The sequence below is a fragment of the Cetorhinus maximus genome, chromosome 4 (genome assembly GCF_964194155.1).
Source record: "Cetorhinus maximus chromosome 4, sCetMax3.hap1.1, whole genome shotgun sequence".
Classification (NCBI taxonomy): domain Eukaryota; kingdom Metazoa; phylum Chordata; class Chondrichthyes; order Lamniformes; family Cetorhinidae; genus Cetorhinus; species Cetorhinus maximus.
In genome coordinates, this window is record NC_135882.1 from 177664180 (window position 1) to 177682289 (window position 18110).

Below are 18110 nucleotides of genomic sequence, written 5' to 3' on the forward strand. Positions count from 1 at the left end.
CCCCATCATTTGTGTACTTGAAGCTGACGTTCTGTACCATGATAACAGGAGGAGGAATCTTCCCACAAGAGGGGAAACAGAATGATAAAGTCTACAAAGAGAAGACAGACAAGGGATTAGAACTGTAAAAGTGACAATTAGCAACTGTGGTATATTCATCCCATAGCCCTCCCCCTAGAAGAGAAGACAGGACATGAGGTGAGGTGGGGGGCGGAGGGGGAGTTCATGTTTCTCTCCCCACCTCTATTTTTAAATATTCAATCAGGGGCTGCGGGCATCACTGGCTAGGCCAGCATTTATTGCCCATCCCTAATTGCCCTGGTCCAGAGGGCAATTAAGAGTCAACCACATTGCTGTGGGTCTGGAGTCACATGTAGGCCAGAACAGGTAAGGGTGGCAGATTTCCTTCCCTGAAGAAATGAACACCCATTAGGTACGCATGTTGCAAATAGCCACTTGGGTGAGACATGGGAGTAACAGGTACCACACAGCAGGAGCTAGCTCCTGGGGAGGTAGGGAAGGAAGAGATTTCACCCACCCCCCGAAGCCGCGATGGAATATGGGAGCCGCTGTGTATAAAAAGAAAATATTGAGAAAGTTACAAACCAAAAAACAGACAAGCACAAAACAAAAAAAAAGCAATGTTCAGCTATTCCTCCTCTCCGTCACTGAAAGTCCAGAATGAGAAATAGCCACTCCTATCCTGTCCTTGATTATAATTTAACTGTGGTTGGGAGGTGGGGGGGGGGGGGGGGGGGGAGAAGAGAGAAAGAGAGGCACCAGGACAGCACGAATGATACCCTATTTTGAGAGCTTCAAGTCCCTTTGCCCAGTTCCCCTGAAAAATGCCAATCGAGCAATGCTAGAATCCCTGGAACCATAGAACACTACAGCACAGAAAACAGGCCATTCAGCCCTTCTAGTCTGTGCCGAAATATTATTCCGCTAGTCCCACTGACCTGCACCCAGTCCATAACCCTCCAGACCTCTCCCAACCATGTATCTACCTAATTTATTCTTAAAACTTAAGAGTGAGCCCGCATTTACCACGTCAGATGGCAGCTCGTTCCACACTCTCACCACTCTGAGTGAAGAAGTTCCCCCTAATGTTCCCCCTAAACCTTTCCCCTTTCACCCTAAAGCCATGTCCTCTTGTGTTTATTTCTCCTAATCTAAGTGGAAAGAGCCTACTCGCATTTACTCTGTCTATACCCCACACAATTTTGTAAACTTTTATCAAATCTCCCTTCATTCTTCTACACTCCAAGGAATAAAGTCCTAACCTGTTTAACCTTTCCCTGTAACTCAACTCCTTAAGACCCGGCAACATCCTAGTAAATCTTCTCTGCACTCTCTCAATCTTACTGATATCCTTCCTGTAGTTAGGCGACCAGAACTGCACACAATACTCCAAAGTTGGCCTCACCAATGTCTTATACAACCTCACTATAACATCCCAACTCCTATACTCAATACTTTGATTTATGAAGGCCAGTATGCCAAAAGCTTTCTTTACAACCTTGTCTACCTGTGACGCCACTTTCAGGGAATTATGTATCGGAACTCCCAGATCCCTTTGTTCCTCCGCACTCCTCAGTGCCCTACCATTTACTGTGTATGTCCTACCTTGGTTTGACCTTCCAAAGTGTAACACCTCACTTTTCCGCGTTAAATTCCATCTGCCATTTTCTGGCCCATTTTTCCAGTTGGTCCAGATCTCTCTGCAAGCTTTGAAAGCCTTCCTCGCTGTCCACAACGCCTCCAATCTTAGTGTCATCAGCAAACTTGCTGATCCAATTCACCACATTATCATCCAAATCACTGATATAGACAACAAACAATGGTCTCAGTACAGATCCCTGCGGCACACCACTAGTCACAGACCTCCAGTCTGAGAAGCAATCATCCACTACCACTCTCTGTCTTCTCCCACACAGCCAATTTCGAATCCAGTTTACAACCTCTCCATGGATACCAAGTGTCTGAACTTTCTGAACTAACCTCCCATGTGGGACCTTATCAAAGGCCTTACTAAAGTCCATGTAGACAACATCCACAGCCTTTCCTTCATCTACTTTCTTGGTAACCTCCTCGAAAAACTCTACAAGGTTCGTTAAACACGACCTACCACGCACAAAGCCATGCTGACTATCCTTAATCAGCCCTTGGCTGTCCAAATAATTATATATCCGATCTCTCAGAACACCTTCCAATAATTTACCTACTACTGACATCAGGCTCACTGGCCTGTAATTACCTGGTTTACTTTTCTTTACCAAGAAACCCTTACCCTGCTCGGTGCACAAGTCTGAACCCTGTTCTATACGGTAGGATGTATGAGATTGTTGCCAAGGTGGAGAGAAACCCAAATTCATTGTGTCAGGCACCATTCCAGCAAATTAAAAGGTGAGAGAAGCTGGGATACCATGATGTGGGGCGCTAGGACTGAGATTTAAAAAGGTAAAAATTGCAGGAGGAAGGTCGGAGAGAAATAGGGATGGAGCAGAGTCGGATGGAAAATCTGCCTTTATGAAACTGCTGTGGTCAGAGCCCGTTAGTGCCTCACACACTCTCTCACACACACACCACAAACCTTGTCGCTGACAACTTTCTCTGTCAGCCCAGAGGCCATCATCTTCTGCAGGGTCTTCTCTTTGCTCTGAGCTTGTCGAGCTAACTTGGCACTGCCATGTCCGAAACGTGCAATGTAGTTCTAGAAGAAAGGGGCAAGAGAAACCAAGGTTAGGGTCAGGGTCAGGACAGCAGGTGCCAAACACAGTGCATACAATGGGCAATATCAGTATAAACCCTCACCACTGCTCCTAGTTAGATCTTAGTTTAGGAACCTGACCTGGCAGTATCTGGTTGAGGGGAAAGAAAAGTACAAGGAGAGATTCGGATAAGTTGGGTAGTGTTCACAGGGTAATTTGATAAAAGATGTTTAAACTTAGAAAGGGACATGAAAGGATAAATAGATCATTCCCAGTGGGTTGAGAGGTCTAGACTGAGGGGACATAGATGTATGATGGAGATATTGATGGCATTGAAGGCCGATAAATCCCCAGGGCCTGATAATTGACATCCCAGAGTACTTAAGGAAGTGGCCCCAGAAATAGTGGTTCCATTGGTGGTCATCTTCCAAGATTCTATAGACTCTGGAACAGTTCCTACAGATTGGAGGGTAGCTAATGTAACCCCACTATTTAAAAAGGGAGGTAGAGAGAAAATAGGGAATTATAGACCAGTCAGCCTGACGTTGGTAGTGGGGAAAATTCTAGAGTCCATTATAAAACATTTAATAGCTGAGCACTTGGAAAACAGTGGCAGAATCGGACAGAGTCAGCATGGATTTATGAAAGGGAAATCATGCTTGACAAATCTACTGGAATTTTTCGAGGATGTAACTAGTAGAGTTGATGAGGGGGAGCCGGTGGATGTGGTTTATTTGGACTTTCAGAAGGCTTTCAACAAAGTCCCACATAAGAGATTAGCATGTAAAATTAAAGTGCATGGGATTGGGGGTAGTGTATTGAGATGGATAGAAAACTGGTTGGCAAACAGGAAACAGAGTAGGATTAAATGGGTCTTTTTCCGAATGGCAGGCAGTGACTAGTGAGGTACCGCAGGGATCGGTGCTGGGACCCCAACTATTCACAATATATATTAATGATTTAGATGAGGGAACTAAATGTAATATCTCCAAATTTGCAGATGACACAAAGCTGGGTAGGAGGGTGAGCTGTGAGGAGGATGCAGAGATCCTTCAGTGTGATTTGGACAAGCTGAGTGAGTGGGCAAATGCATGGCAGATGCAGTATAATGTGGATAAATGTGAGGTTATCCACTTTGGTAGCAAAAACAGGAAGGCAGATTATCTGAATGGCTATAAATTGAGAGTGCAGAACGTGCAGCGAGACCTGGGTGTCCTTGTACACCAGTCGCTGAAGGTAAGCATGCAGGTGCAGCAGGTGGTAAAGAAGGCAAATGGTATGTTGGCCTTCATAGCCAGAGGATTCGAGTACAGGAACAGGGATGTCTTGCTGCAATTATACAGGGCCTTGGTGAGACCACATCTGGAATATTGTGTGCAGTTTTGGTCTCCTTATTAGAGGAAGGATGTTCTTGCTATTGAGGGAGTGCAGTGAAGGTTTACCAGACTAATTCCTGGGATGGCGGGACTGACATATGAGGAGAGATTGAGTCGGTTAGGATTATATTCGCTGGTGTTCAGAAGAATGAGGGGGGATCTCATAGAAACCTATAAAATTCTAACAGGACTAGACAGGGTAGATACAGGAAGGATGTTCCTGATGGTGGGGGAGTCCAGAACCAGGGGTCACAGTCTGAGGATATGGGGTAGACCATTTAGGACTAAGATGAGGAGAAATTTCTTCACCCAGAGAGTGGTGAGTCTGTGGAATTCGCTACCACAGAAAGTAGTTGAGACCAAAACATTGTATGTTTTCAAGAAGGAGTTAGATATAGCTCTTGGGGTGAAAGGGATCAAAGGATATGGGGGGAAAGCAGGAGCAGGGTATTGAGTTCGATGATCAGACTTGATCATGATGAATGGTGGAGCAGGCTCGAAGGGCCGAAAGGCCTACTCCTGCTCCTAGTTTCTATGTAAGATGAAATGCAAGAGGTTCCGGCTAGAGAGTTGTGAGGCTGCGGAATTCACTCCTGGAGTGAATGATTGAAGCAGAGACCACGTCAACAGATGAGATGGGGAGGGTGAGGGAAAGGAGGGTGAAGGGATAAAGGAACAGGACAGGTACATGGGATTAGGATTATAGTTCAAGTAAAGAATCAACACCAGCTCAGTCTGGCTGGCATGAACATCCCGTTTCCAGGTTGTGATTTCTACATAAATTATGTCAACCTAAACGCACCTCTCTCATGCAATTTCTTAATGGGTCCAGAGTTTGATAGAAACTGTAGATGATCTCACTGAAACCTACAAAATGCTTAAAGGGAGAGACAGGGTAGATGCAGGTAAGATGTTTCCCCTGGTTGGGGAATCTAGAACCAGGGGACACAATTTCAAAATAAGGGGGAAGCCACTTGGGACCAAGGTGAGGAGAAATTTCTTTACTCAGAATCTTTGGAATTCTCTACCCCAGAGGGCCGTGGAAGCTGAGTCATTGAGTATGTTTAAGGTAGAGATCGACAGATTTCTGATTAAGAATAATGTAAAGGGTTATGGGGATAGTGTGGGTAAAAGGCATTGAAGCGTTTGATCAGCCATGATCGCATTGAATGGCAGAGCAGGCTCGATGGGCTGAATGGCCCTCTCCTGTTCCTATGAAACCAGATAGGTTAACCAGTTCAGGTGAATGGGATTCTACCTGAAAGTTACTCCATCTTCTCTCTTCCAAATGCTGAAGAATCTGCTAATCATTCCCACCCACTACCATGTGCTCACCTTCATGTGTGAGATCTGATCTTGTTCCCAGTTGAACCGTTTCATCTGGTTCTCCTCCAGTTCCAGCCTGGTCTTCACATATTGGTCATAGTTACCCTGAAACACAAACCACACCCAATAACTCCAATTCTGTTTCATAGTGCCCTAGGTTTTAATGTTGGTGTCACTTTAAAACCAGCAGTAACTAGCTTCAAATAAATCTGGACAGTCAAGTCCAGGAACAGGATTTCAATTTTATGTGACATGCTTATCACATTGATGTTAAATTCAGATTTTTAAAATTCCTTCTCAGGATGTTGATGTTGCCAGCATTTTTAGATTTTTGGAAATGTGTGTGAGAAACCCGTTTCATTTTAGGCATTGGTGTCAGTGCAGGGTTAGATACAGAGTAAAGCTCCCTCTAAACTGTTATCGAAAAATATCTAAACCCTAACCTTGAAACAGCATCAATGTGGCCTTATTTCCCACACCAGTTGTTTTTTTATTCATTCGTTCATTGGATGTGGTTCAGCCGGCATTTATTGCCGATCCCTAATTATCCTTCTCTAGAGGCCATTTAAAAGTCAACCACATTGCTGTGGGTCTGGAGTCACATGTAGGCCAGACCACATAAGGACGGCAGATTTCCTTCCCTAAAGGACATTAGTGAACCTGTTGGGTTTTTACAACAAATCGACAATGGTTTCGTGGTCATCATTAGACTTCTAATTCCAGAATTTTATTGAATTCAAATTTCACCATCTGCTGTGGTGGGATTCGAACCCAGGTCCCCAGAGAATCACCCTGGGTCTCTGGATTACTAGTCCAGTGACATTATGCCATCGCCTCTCCATGGCACTTCCTACATGATCTGGTTGATTAAATGTCAGATGCAGGTTAGTTTTTCCAATTTTGATTGCTCCTGAAACGGAGGCTGTCCAATTCAGTTCCACACCCGAGTACTCACCGTGTAATACTTGAGCTTGCGGTTGTGCATGTGAATGATATTGTTGCAAACTCCATTCAGGAAGTCCTGGGAATGAGATATCAGCACAAGGATCCTGGAGAATCTGGGGGAAAAAAAAGTTTAGTTAAAAATTCATATCATAAACACTTCTCCAGTCCTCCCAGCAGCTGTGGCATTCACACGGTCTATTTACACACACATCAATCAGCAGCCTTACTAGGTACTCACAAAGCGACTTCTACATCCCAAGAATTCAGTGAAAACAAATTGCAGAAAGAGAACACTTTACCCAGTAACTCCCTGCCCCGAGTGTCTCACATTCACACTGAGCCCCTGATGTTCTCGGCACCAGCAGCTCTCATCTCAATGAGAACAACACTCAGTTCAAGAAGCTGACAAAATTCCAAAGAAACCAATCACCACTTTGATAAAGAGAAAGCGAGAACAGAAACCATCTGCATGTCAGGAGCTCCAGGAGCAGTCCAGATCAGCAGGCTGGACTGTGGAGTGGACACCTGGCCGTGTGAGTGTGTGTATCTGCCCACATCAGCAGGCTGCACTCTGTATACAGACTGTTTATTCATCTCTTCCTGGGATGTCAACTGTAACGACTGTGGCAAGGAGTCAGCACTTTGAGGGGAGGGGAAAAAATAGGTCAGGCATTTAACACCTTCCCAAACCCAGAAAACTGTCTGCCAAACTTTCTGGGTCAGTAAAATATTCCAGCTCCTGCAGGCATGCAATCTTCAACCTCAGCGTATTTCTTGTTAAAATGGCACCTCTGCCTTTGCTCCATTTTCCTCACTATCCATAGCCAGCAAAAATCTATTCTTCTCAGGCTTGAAAATTGCAACTGTCCTGAGCATCCACACACAGACTTTTGGGAGGGGAGTGTTCCAGATTTCCACTAACCCTTGTGTGAAAATCTTCTTCCTAATCTGACTCCTGAATAGCCTGGTTCTCATTTTAAGGTTGTAAGTCATTGCTCTTGACTCCTCCACCAGAGTAGAAGTGTTTGTGTTTACCCACGAGAGTGCTTTACTTCCTTGGTTACCAAAGATAGCTGTTTGTTAGCTAAATGGTGCTTTCAGAGAGCCGGTACAGACTTGATGGGCTGAATGGCCTCCTTCTGTGCTACAACCATTCTATGATTACAAGAAAACACACCCATATTCATCGCAATACACAAGTGTGGACAGCACCCAAGGTACACCCACACTTGCCTTAGAATTACACCAAAAATATTCTTGCCAACGCAACCCAAGTCTGAATCCATCACTGCAGTCCTGCCTTATCACACTTCACGTTGAAGTTGCTGCAACAGCACTGCAAAACCAAAGCAAAGAGCCACTTACAATTTCAGTTCTTCTTCCAGCCACACACAGGCATCCAGATCGAGGTGATTAGTGGGTTCATCTAACAACAGCATGAAGGGTTTAATAAATAGTGCTCTGGAAAATAGAAAAACCACAGCAATCAAAAACAGCCAGGAACAGACAATTGAGATCAGTTGCAAAAAACTGGCCCAAAGTGTAAATTGGGAAATAGTTAACGATGGCCACTGTAGCACTAGACCTCACAGCCAGGTGCTGCTGAAGTGGGAGTACCGAGGCACAACCCCAGAACCAGCCAAACCCACACCCACCAGCACTGGCCACAAGTTCAATGATAACTTTTTAGTATATCCTACCTAAATTTAAATTCAGCTACTGGCATAAAATTTTGAAAGTATTGGAGAATGGTAACTCGCTATCTACCAATTCTAATAAGGCGTCGACAGTGCCAGGAAAAGGAGAATCAGAATACATCAAGCGAGACTCATGGCAGACAGCTGCTTTCCATAGAACCTGATCATCTCTCCAAACATTAAGGTTGTAAGTTCTGGGGTAATAAACCCAATGCAGCTGAGGGAATAGGAAGCGAATGAGGAAGCAGACTGAGTATCCAGATACCTCTGCCCACAACAACCAGGTCAGGGAAAGAGGGGTGGGAGAAGAGAACAGAGAGGAGCAGAAGTCAGGAGTGGAAAAGTGCAATCCAGTTTATTTTGAAGTTACATGTTAAGCCCCTGCCCTCCCTGCAGCACCTCATCTCATGCTCAGTTACCTGGCCAGTGCCACTCTCATCCTCCAGCCTCCACTAAAATCCTTCATCATCTTCCGTTGCATGGCTGGTGAGAATCCGAGACCATGCAGAATCCGTGATGCTCGCACTTCAGCCTTGTCTGCATCCAATTCCTCCAAACGCTCATAGATTTGTAAAAGCTTCTCGCATTCAGCTGGAGGGAAAGTTCAAGGTCAGAAGGTAAAGTCCAGCTAGGTACAGACAAAACAATTTGTACTGGTCACAATGCACAACCACTGACCAGCCACTGTTAGTAACATTCTCCACAAGCTGCAGTGACAGTACTGAGCTTGAACATGGCAGCGTAAAAAACATCTTTCACACTTCACCACATTCTGATCTCTTAACAAAACTGCTGTAAATGCAAAGGCTGCACATACAAAGCAAAGAAAACCTAATCCAACACATTGTCCAGCATTAATGTAATGCAGTGGGAAATCGCAGGACAATTACCCAGCACAGCTCTGCTCCCAGCCTATTTATAAATCAAGGGCTTCAGAAGTTCGGATACAGGAAATGCGATGGCACCATCATCTTGTTCCCCAGTCTCCTCACATTGGTCTGCCAGAGGCCTGGACAGATTTCCCATGACCGCCTCCCATTCAGTGCTACACAACGCAGACATAGTACCCCAGCCATTAAACAGTTCACAGGAGGAGACTGGCCCAACAGTACCCAGAGAGGGGCAAGGAGAGAATTACAGCACACTGGAGTTTACACAGACTGCTGTGGCTCTGTTGGTACCACTCTCGCCTCAATCACGAGGTTCTGAGTTCAAGTCCCAATCCAGGACACAAAAATCATGGTTAACACTACTGAGCGAGCAATGCCGTCTTTCTGATGAAACATTAAACCGAGGTCCATCTGCCTGCTCAGGTGGATGTAAAAGATCCCACAGCACTATTTCAAAGTAGAGCAGGGGAGTTATCCCTGGTGTCCTGGCCAATATCTATTCCTCAATCAACACAGATTTATTTAATCATCATCACATTGTTAACCACATACATAAATGCTGGCACAATACGGATTGATGCCAACACAACCAATGCAGAAGCAACTCCCTGTAAATGCACACTCAGGAACTTACAACACTAACTCCTGATGCTGACTGGCCAGGTGCCAGGAACAGTTGCACGTGCACACTTGGCCCGCACTGCAGCTCCCAACAAAAGCCCTGGTAATGTAAGTCCTCTTTGCTAAATAGTTCTCCCACAACCAGGGGGAGTTTGCCAGCCTTTGATGCAAATCTAGACACAGCTTTAGAGATAAATCTCAATCAACACTTCAATTTGTAACTGTTCAAAAACTGCTTCTTCCTCCAAGTTTCAGCTGTCTAATATTTTAGTGATTTCTGCAGAGATAATTCAATTGGCACTTATGGACAGTGTTCAATCCCATTTGGGGCGCAGCCTGGTTTTGGCAATAGCCTTTCAGCTGAATAAACTGGAACCATGTCTTTGAAAAAATTATTTGGAAACATTTACAACTTGCTGAAAATCTTGTGGAAATGCAGAATTTTGACAAGTGCAAACCCTGAGAATAGAGGTCTACACTGGAGTGCTGGTTTGGGCTGCATTGGAGTGCTTCAGTTGGAGTTTGGCGAGAGGGGACTTTTAAGGGTTAACTTCTATCTGTAGTCTAATCTTTCTTTAATTTAGCAACTAAAAGTTGCTCTTTGGGTTGGGGGAAGGTGAGTTTTAGTCCAGCTTTAAAACAGGGGTTATACAGGCTCTGCTTGCAGCTGCAGCTAGTTAATTAGTTAACCGGCTTAAACATGTTTTCAGAAGCTAGATTCAGACAGCAGAAAAGCAAGCCATCTACACTGCTGCTTTTGTCTGCACTAGAGTGCAGTGTTGGGCTGCATTTGAGTACTTCAGTTGGAGTTTAGTGAGAGAGGGAGTTCGCTGAGGGAAGGAGGAATCCTTTCATTTTCTGCCTTTCCACAGTGAGAGGAGTGGTGGCCTTGGTAAGTAGGACCTGGTGAGTATTTCTTCTGTCCTTAATATTCTCTAAACTAGAAGTCAAAGTAAAGGAAGCAATTTAAGGTAAAGTCATGGCAGGGCAGCTCCGACAAGTAGAATGTTCCTCCTGTGTAATGTGGGAAGTCAGGAACACTTCCTGTGCAGGAAGTGCCTCCAGCTGCAGCTACTCGAAATCCGTATTTTGGAACTCGAGCTGCAGCTGGAGTCACTGTGGGGCATCCATAAGGATGAGATCTTTGTGGATAGCACGTACAGTGACGTGGTCACACCACAGGTAAAGAGTACACAGGCAGAAAGGGTAGCCGCCAGACACAGTAAAAGCACTAGCGGGTTTTCCGATTTGGATACTGCTGGGTGAGATGGTTTCTCAGGAGATGCAACAAGAGCCAAGTCTGTGGCACCACAAGTGGCTCAGCTGCACAGGAGGAGGAGGAGAAAAAAAATAGTGGGAGAGCAATAGTGATAGGGAATTCTATCATAAGGGGAACACAGATATTTCTTGACACCAGGATGATATGTTGCCTCACTGGTGCCAGGGTCAAGGATGTCACTGAGCGGCTGCAGGACATTGTGAAGGGGAAGGGTGAACAGCCAGGGGTTCTGGTCCATATTGGTACCAACAATAGGTAAAATGAGGGAAGAGGTCCTGAAAGCAGAATATAGGGAGCCAGGAAATAAATTAAAAAGCAGGACCTCAAAGGGTAATAATCTCAGGATTACTCCCCATGCTAGTGAGATCAGGAATAGAAGAATAGACCAAATGAATGTGTGGCTGGAGAAATAGTGGAGGAGAGAGGCATTGGGACTGATTCTGGGGGAGATGGGACCTGTACAAGTTGGACGGGTTGCACCCCAGCAGGACCGGGACCAATATCCTCACAGGGACATTTGCTAGTACTGTGGAGGAGGGTTTAAACTAGACTGGCAGGGGGATGGGAACCTGAACAGAGAAACGAGAGGGAAACAAAGATAGGAATGAAAGACAGAAAACTCAGACGTTTATTGCACAGGAGATGGCCATTCGGCCCATCATGTTCACGCCGATCAAAGATCTGACTGCACTAATCCCATTTTCCAGCACTTGGCCCATAAACCCTGGAGGCTATGGCATTAAAGTCAATATCTAAATAATTCTTAAATGTTACGAGCATTTCTGACTCAACCACCCTTTCAGGCAGTGAGTTCCAGATTCCCACCACCCTCTGGGTATAAACATTTCTCCTCAACTTCCCCTCTTCTACCTCTTACCTTCAGTCTATATCCCCTGGTTATTGACACCTTTACTAATGGAAAAAGTGCCTTCCTATCCACCCTATCTAGACCCCTCTCAATCTTATACACCTCTATCAGGTCCCCGCTCAACCTTCGTTGCTCAATGGAAAATAACCCCAGCCTATCCAATCTTTCCTTATAGTTCAGACCCTCCAGCCCAGGCAGCATCCTGGTAAATCTCCTCTGCACCCTCTCCAGTGCAATCACATCCTTCTTTTAATGTGGTGACCAGAACCGCACGCAGTACTCTAGCTGTGGCCTAACCAGCGTTTTATACAGTTCCAGCATAACCTCCCTGCTCTTGTATTCTACGCCTCGGCTAATAAAGGCAAGTATCCTATATGCCTTCTTAACCACCTTATCTACCTGCCCTGTTACCTTCAGGGATCTGTGGATATGCACACCAAGGTCCCTCTGATCTTCAGTACTTTCCAGGGTCCTACCATTCATAGTGTAAGCCCTAGTAGAAAGCAAAAGTGGAAGGCAGAGGAAACAAGGGCTAGTAGAAAATAGGACCATAGTACAAAACAAGATGTGTAAAAATGTTAAAAAGTCTAAAGGCACTGTATCTGAATGCACAGAGCATTCACAATAAGGTAGACGATTAACAGCACAAATAGATGTAAACAGGTACAATGTGATTGCAACTATGGAGACATGGCTACAGGGTGACCAAGGCTGGGAACTGAATATCCAAGGGTACTCGATATTTAGGAAGGACAGGTAAAAAGGAAAAGGAGGTGGGGTGGTGTTGTTAATTAAGGATGAAATCAGTGCGATAGTGAGGGGGGATATTGGCTCAGGAAATCTAGATGTAGAATCCGTCTGGATGGAGCTAAGAAGCAACAAGGGGCAGAAAATCTTAGTGGGAGTTATCTATAGGCCTCCAAACAACAGTGATAAGTTAGGGGGAAATGGCATTAAACAGGAAATTAGAGATGCATTTAACAAAGGTGCTACAGTAATCATGGGTGACTTTTAATCTACATATAGACTGGGCAAAACAAATTAGCAATAATACTGTGGCGAGATGGTTTTTTTTAAGACCAGTAATGTCGAGGAACCAACTAGAGAATAGGCTACCCTAGATTTGGTATTGTGCAATGAGAAGGGATTATTTAATAATCTTGTTCCTTTAAGAGAACAATACCATGACATGATAGAATCCTTCATTAGGTTGGAAAGTGAAGTAGTCTGATCTGAAACTCGGGTCCTAAATCTAAACAAAGGAAGCTACGAAGGTATGAGGCATGAGCTGGCTAAGATAGATTGGGGAACGTCATTAAAAGGCATGATGGTGGATAGGCAATGGTAATACTTCAGGAACGAATGTCTGCATTGCAACAGTTACACATCCCTTTCTGGCACAAAAAACAACAGGAAAAGCAGCCCAACCATGGCTAACAAAAGAAAGTAAGGACAGTATTAGATCCAAAGAGGAGTCATATAAAGTTGCTAGAAAAAGTAGCAAACCTGAGGATTGGGAGCAGTTTAGAATTCAGCAAAGGAGGAGCAAGAGGTTGATTAAGAGGAAAAATAGAGTAAACTTGCCAGAAACATAAAAACGGACTGTAAAAGCTTCTATAAGTATGTAAAGAGAAACAGATTAGTGAAGACAAATGTAGGCCCCTTACAGTCTGAAATAGGAGAATTTATAATGGAGAACAAGGAAATGGCAGAGCAATTAAACAACTACTTTAGTTGTCTTCACGGGACACAAATAACTTCCTAGAAATGCTAGGGAATGAAGGGTCTGGTGAGCAAGAGGAATTGAAGGAAATTAGTATTACTAAAACAATAGTGCTGGAGAAATTAATGGGACTGAAAGCCGATAAATCCCCAGGGTCCGATAATCTACGTCCTGGGTGCAAGAAGAGGTGGTTATGGAAATATTAGATGCGTTGGGTGTCATCTTCCAAAATTCTGTAGATTCTGGAATATTCCCAGCAGATTGGAGGGTGGCAAATATAACCCCACTATTTAAAAAAGGAGGAAGAAAACAGTGAGTTACAGACCAGTTAGCCTAACCTCAGTAGTAGGGAAAATGCTAGAGTCTATTATAAAGGATGTGATAACAGGAGATTTAGAAAACATCAATGGAATTAGACAATGTCAACATTGCCGGAATATTGTCAGGGCCCATAGCCTTTGCAGTATCCAGTGCCTTCAGCCGTTTCTTGATATCACATGGAGTGAATCGAATTAGCTGAAGACTGGCATCTGTGATGCTGGGGACCTCTGGAGGAGGCCGAGATGGATCATCCACTCAGCACTTCTGGCTGAAGATTGTAGCAAATGCTTCAGCCTTATCTTTTGCACTGATGTGCTGGGCTCCTCCATCATTGAGGATGGGGATATTTGTGGAGCCTCCTCCAGAGAGTTGTTTAATTGTCCACCACCATTCACGGCTGGATGTGGCAGGACAGCAGAGCTCAGGTCTGAGCCGTTGGTTGTGGGATCACTTAGCCCTATCACTTGCTCCTTATGCTGTTTGGCACGCAAGTAGTCCTGTGTTACAGCTTCACTAGGTTGATGACTCATTTTTAGGTATGCCTGGTGCTGCTCCTGGCATGCCCTCCCGTACTCTTCATTGAACCAGGGTTGATCCCCTGGCTTGATGGTAATGGTAGAATGGGGGATATGCCAGGCCATGAGGTTACATATTGCGTTCGAGTACAATTCTGTTGCTGCTGATGGCCCACAGTGCCTCATGGATGCCCCGTCTTGAATTGCTAGGTCTGTTTGAAATCTATTCCATTTAGCATGGTGGTAGTGCCACACATGGAGGGTATCCTCAATGTGAAGCCGGGACTTCGTCTCCACAAAAACTGTGCAGTGGTAACTCCTACCAATACTATCATGGACAAATGCATTTGTGAAAGGTAGATAGGCGAGGATGAGGTCAAGTGTGTTTTTCCCTCTTGTTGGTTCCCTCACCACCTGCCACAGGCCCAATCTAGCAGCTATGTCCTTTAGGACTCAGCCAATTCGATCAGTAGTGGTGCTACCGAGCCACTCTTGGTGATGAACATTGAAGTCCCCACCCAGAGTACATTCTGCGCCCTTGCCACCACCCAAGTGCTGTTCAACATAGAGGTGCACTGATTCATCAGCTGAGGGAGTGGGTACATGCTAATCAGCAGGCAGTTTCCTTGCCCATGTTTGACCTGATGCCATGAGACTTCATGGGGTCCGCAGTCGGTGTTGTGGACTCCCTCCCAACTGTATACCTTTGCGCTGCCATCTCTGCGGGGTGATGTCTGGGACATTATCTGTAAGGTATGATTCCGTGAGGATGACGATGTCAGGCTGTTGCTTGACTAGTCTGTGAGACAGCTCTCCCAATTTTGGCACAAGCCCCCAGGTGTTAGTAAGGAGGACTTTGCAGGGTCGACAGGGCTGAGATCGCCGTTGTCATTTCCGGTGTCTGGGTTGATGCCGAGTGGTCCGTCCGGTTTCATTCTTTTTTGTGACTTTGTAGCAGTTTGTTACAACTGAGTGTTTGGCTCGGCCATTTCAGAGTCAACCACATTGCTGTGGGCCTGGAGTCACATGCAGGCCAGACCAGGTAAGGACGACAGATTTCCTTCCCGAAAGGGCATTAGTGAACCAGATGGGTTTTTACAACAATCGACAATGGTTTCATGGTCATCAGACTTTTAATTCCTGATTTTTATTGAATTCAAATTCCACCACCTGCTGTGGCAGGATTCGAACCCGGGTCCCCAGAGCATTACCCTGGGTGTCTAGATCACTAGTCCAGTGACAATACCACTACGCCTTTGCCTGCAGCAAAGGTTCATCAGACTGATTCCTGGGATGGCAGGATTGTCGTATGAGATTATTGTAGTATTCACTGGAGTTTAGAACAATGAGAGGGGATCTCATTGAAATATATAAAATTCTGAGAGGGATAGACAGACTGAATGCAGGGATGATGTTTCCTCTGGCTGTGGGGGGTGGTCTAGAACAAGGCGTCACAATCTCAGGATTCTGGGTAGGCCACTTAGGACTGAAATGAGGAGGAATTTCTTTACTCTGAGGGTGATGAACCTGTGGAATTCTCTACCACAAAAGGCTGTGGAGAGAAGGAAATAGATAGATTTCTGGCCTCTCAAGGCATCTGAGGGTATGGGGAGAGAGCGGGAGTGTGGCGTTGAGATATAGGATCAGCCATGACCATATTGAATGGCGGAGCAGGCTCGACAGGCTGAATGGCCTACTCCTGCTTTCTATGTTTCTAAAATTTCACTACATTATTGAAAGAGAGGTTAATCACAATCTTCTCTAATAATGATAATTAAATGCTTCTGAAGCTAACAAACCACTTAACTGGTGTAAAAGACCATTATGTCACGGACTGTATCTGCAACTGTACAAGAAGAATTCCTCTCATGTCGAGGTGTCAATAAATGCAGTCACTTATAAAATGGAAAGATTTACAGAAGTGTGAAAAGGGGAGTAAGATTCTGTAGACGAAGGTTTCTAAGCATGTGACACATGAATGAAGGGCAGGTATTAGAAAGATAAAGTGGTGCCGGTTAACAGGAGCAGACCTGGCCCTCCCCGCCATCCCCAAACTACAGAACTCCTCCAGAGGTTTCATTCTTCATGGGGCACCAAAGACCAACTTTAACCCACCATCAGAACTCAAACCACAACCAATACAAAAAAGAACTGAAAGTGCAAATGGATAGTTACAGTCTTCATGGGCCAGACGCTCTGCCTCTTTCTCTAATTCAATACGTTCCTTATCAACCTCAATCACACATTCGAGTGGTGTTTTGTCACTGGGTGGCATCTCCCGTGTAAGGTGGTAAATGTCTATGTGTTCTGGTATTGGTAACTCCCGGTGACCTAGAGCAGACAGCAGCATGGATTTACCTGTACAAAGAGGGAGAGATCAACATTGGCATCAATAAGAGTCAAGAACCAGTTTCTACATTCCTACCTCCACATAGTGCATCCAATCTGTCAGCTCCCTTTCATTAGAAGGAATAAGAGATCATCAAATATCTTGCAAAAATACCGCTGTTCCATTCTTAGAACCTTACACAATTCAGAAAATCCAACTCTTACCAGGATAGCCAAGGTCCCCAATTCAAAGGTCTGGAAAAGTGCCTCTCAATCCCATTGGCCAGAATGCCCCACACCTTGTGTGTTCTAGTCTCAGTGCCAGTCTGTGCTGCCCACTTGGCACTCCCCATGACTCCCCTCTGCATGACTGGACAGTGATAGATGTGGCCCAGCTAGAAAATGGCCCTCCCCAAAGTTTGATGGCGTATTGCTGCCAGGGCCTTCCGATTAGGCAAGTGCCAGATTCAGCACATTCCTGCAGCTTTTGAAAGCGCTTCACAAAATGTCCTCTCACAGCCAAGGAGGAAAAGCAACCGTTAAACTGTGGCCAGTAGCTGTCAACTCCCGAACTATTTCAAGGTTATAAACTATAAGGGGCCTTTGGGCAGCTGCCCTTGCTCACTGAGCCTGTAATCTTACCAGTGCCGTTGAGTCCAATCAGCCCGTAACGGCGGCCAGTATTCAGCTCCAGCTTGGTGTCACTCAGTAGCTCCTGACCGTGGAAGGTGAGTGACAGGTTAATGATGTGAACATCCGTACTGTTGGGGTGCGAGGACAGTACCCCTGTGACTGCTCGTGCTGCTGCTTTCTTCAGCTCAAAGTCATCCAGCTCACTGGTAATGTGCGCCACTCCTGTGGAAGGAGAAATCACGTGAATTTTTTTCCCTGAGGATAATGAGTCTTTGGAACTCCACTTCCACTGCATTTTGAGGAAGAGTGTCTTTGATTATTTTAAGACGAGGCAGATAGATTCTTGATAAACAAGGGGGGGTGAAAGGTTATCGGGTAAGTGGGAATGTGGAGTTGAGGTTACAATCAGATCAGCCATGATCTCATTTAATGGCGGAGTGGCCAACTCCTGCTCCTAATTCATATGTTCGTATGTCACAATACAGGGACAGCAGTGAAGGACAGGGCTGGTTGAGAAAACAGCAAGCTACACAGCACAAGAGCTGGTACAGAGGATGTTATTCAGCCAAAATGAGCAGTCTACCAGCTGCCAGGGTCCCAAACGAGTTGAACTGATGGTCAGTTTAGTTCTTAGTGAACACATGGTGCAGCTGGACGGCCTCTTCTTTTTTAAAAACAGCATTAGGTTTAACTGCATAAAGTCAGCACAGAAACAGGCCATTCGGCCTAGCTGGCCAATGCCAGTGTTTATGTTTCACACAAGCCTCCTCCTACCTCTCATCATTTCACCCTATCAGTAAATCCTTCTATTCTCCCTCCCTCATGTGCTTATTTAGCATCCCCTTAAACGCATCTATACTACTCTGCTCAATTACGC

General features: G+C 45.2%; 1 protein-coding gene across 1 annotated transcript in view; it reads right to left on the reverse strand.

Moving 5' to 3' along the window:
- abcf2a (ATP-binding cassette, sub-family F (GCN20), member 2a) overlaps positions 1 to 18110 on the reverse strand; it is a 56720-nt gene that overhangs the window by 17381 nt on the left and 21229 nt on the right. The window contains exons 3-10 of the mRNA XM_078541194.1: positions 17243 to 17455; positions 16448 to 16630; positions 8475 to 8646; positions 7724 to 7819; positions 6369 to 6471; positions 5423 to 5518; positions 2594 to 2713; positions 2 to 91 (exon numbers count right to left, since the gene is read on the reverse strand). Of these exons, the coding sequence (XP_078397320.1) occupies positions 2 to 91; positions 2594 to 2713; positions 5423 to 5518; positions 6369 to 6471; positions 7724 to 7819; positions 8475 to 8646; positions 16448 to 16630; positions 17243 to 17455 (1073 nt within the window). The remainder of the gene's footprint in view (position 1; positions 92 to 2593; positions 2714 to 5422; positions 5519 to 6368; positions 6472 to 7723; positions 7820 to 8474; positions 8647 to 16447; positions 16631 to 17242; positions 17456 to 18110) is intronic.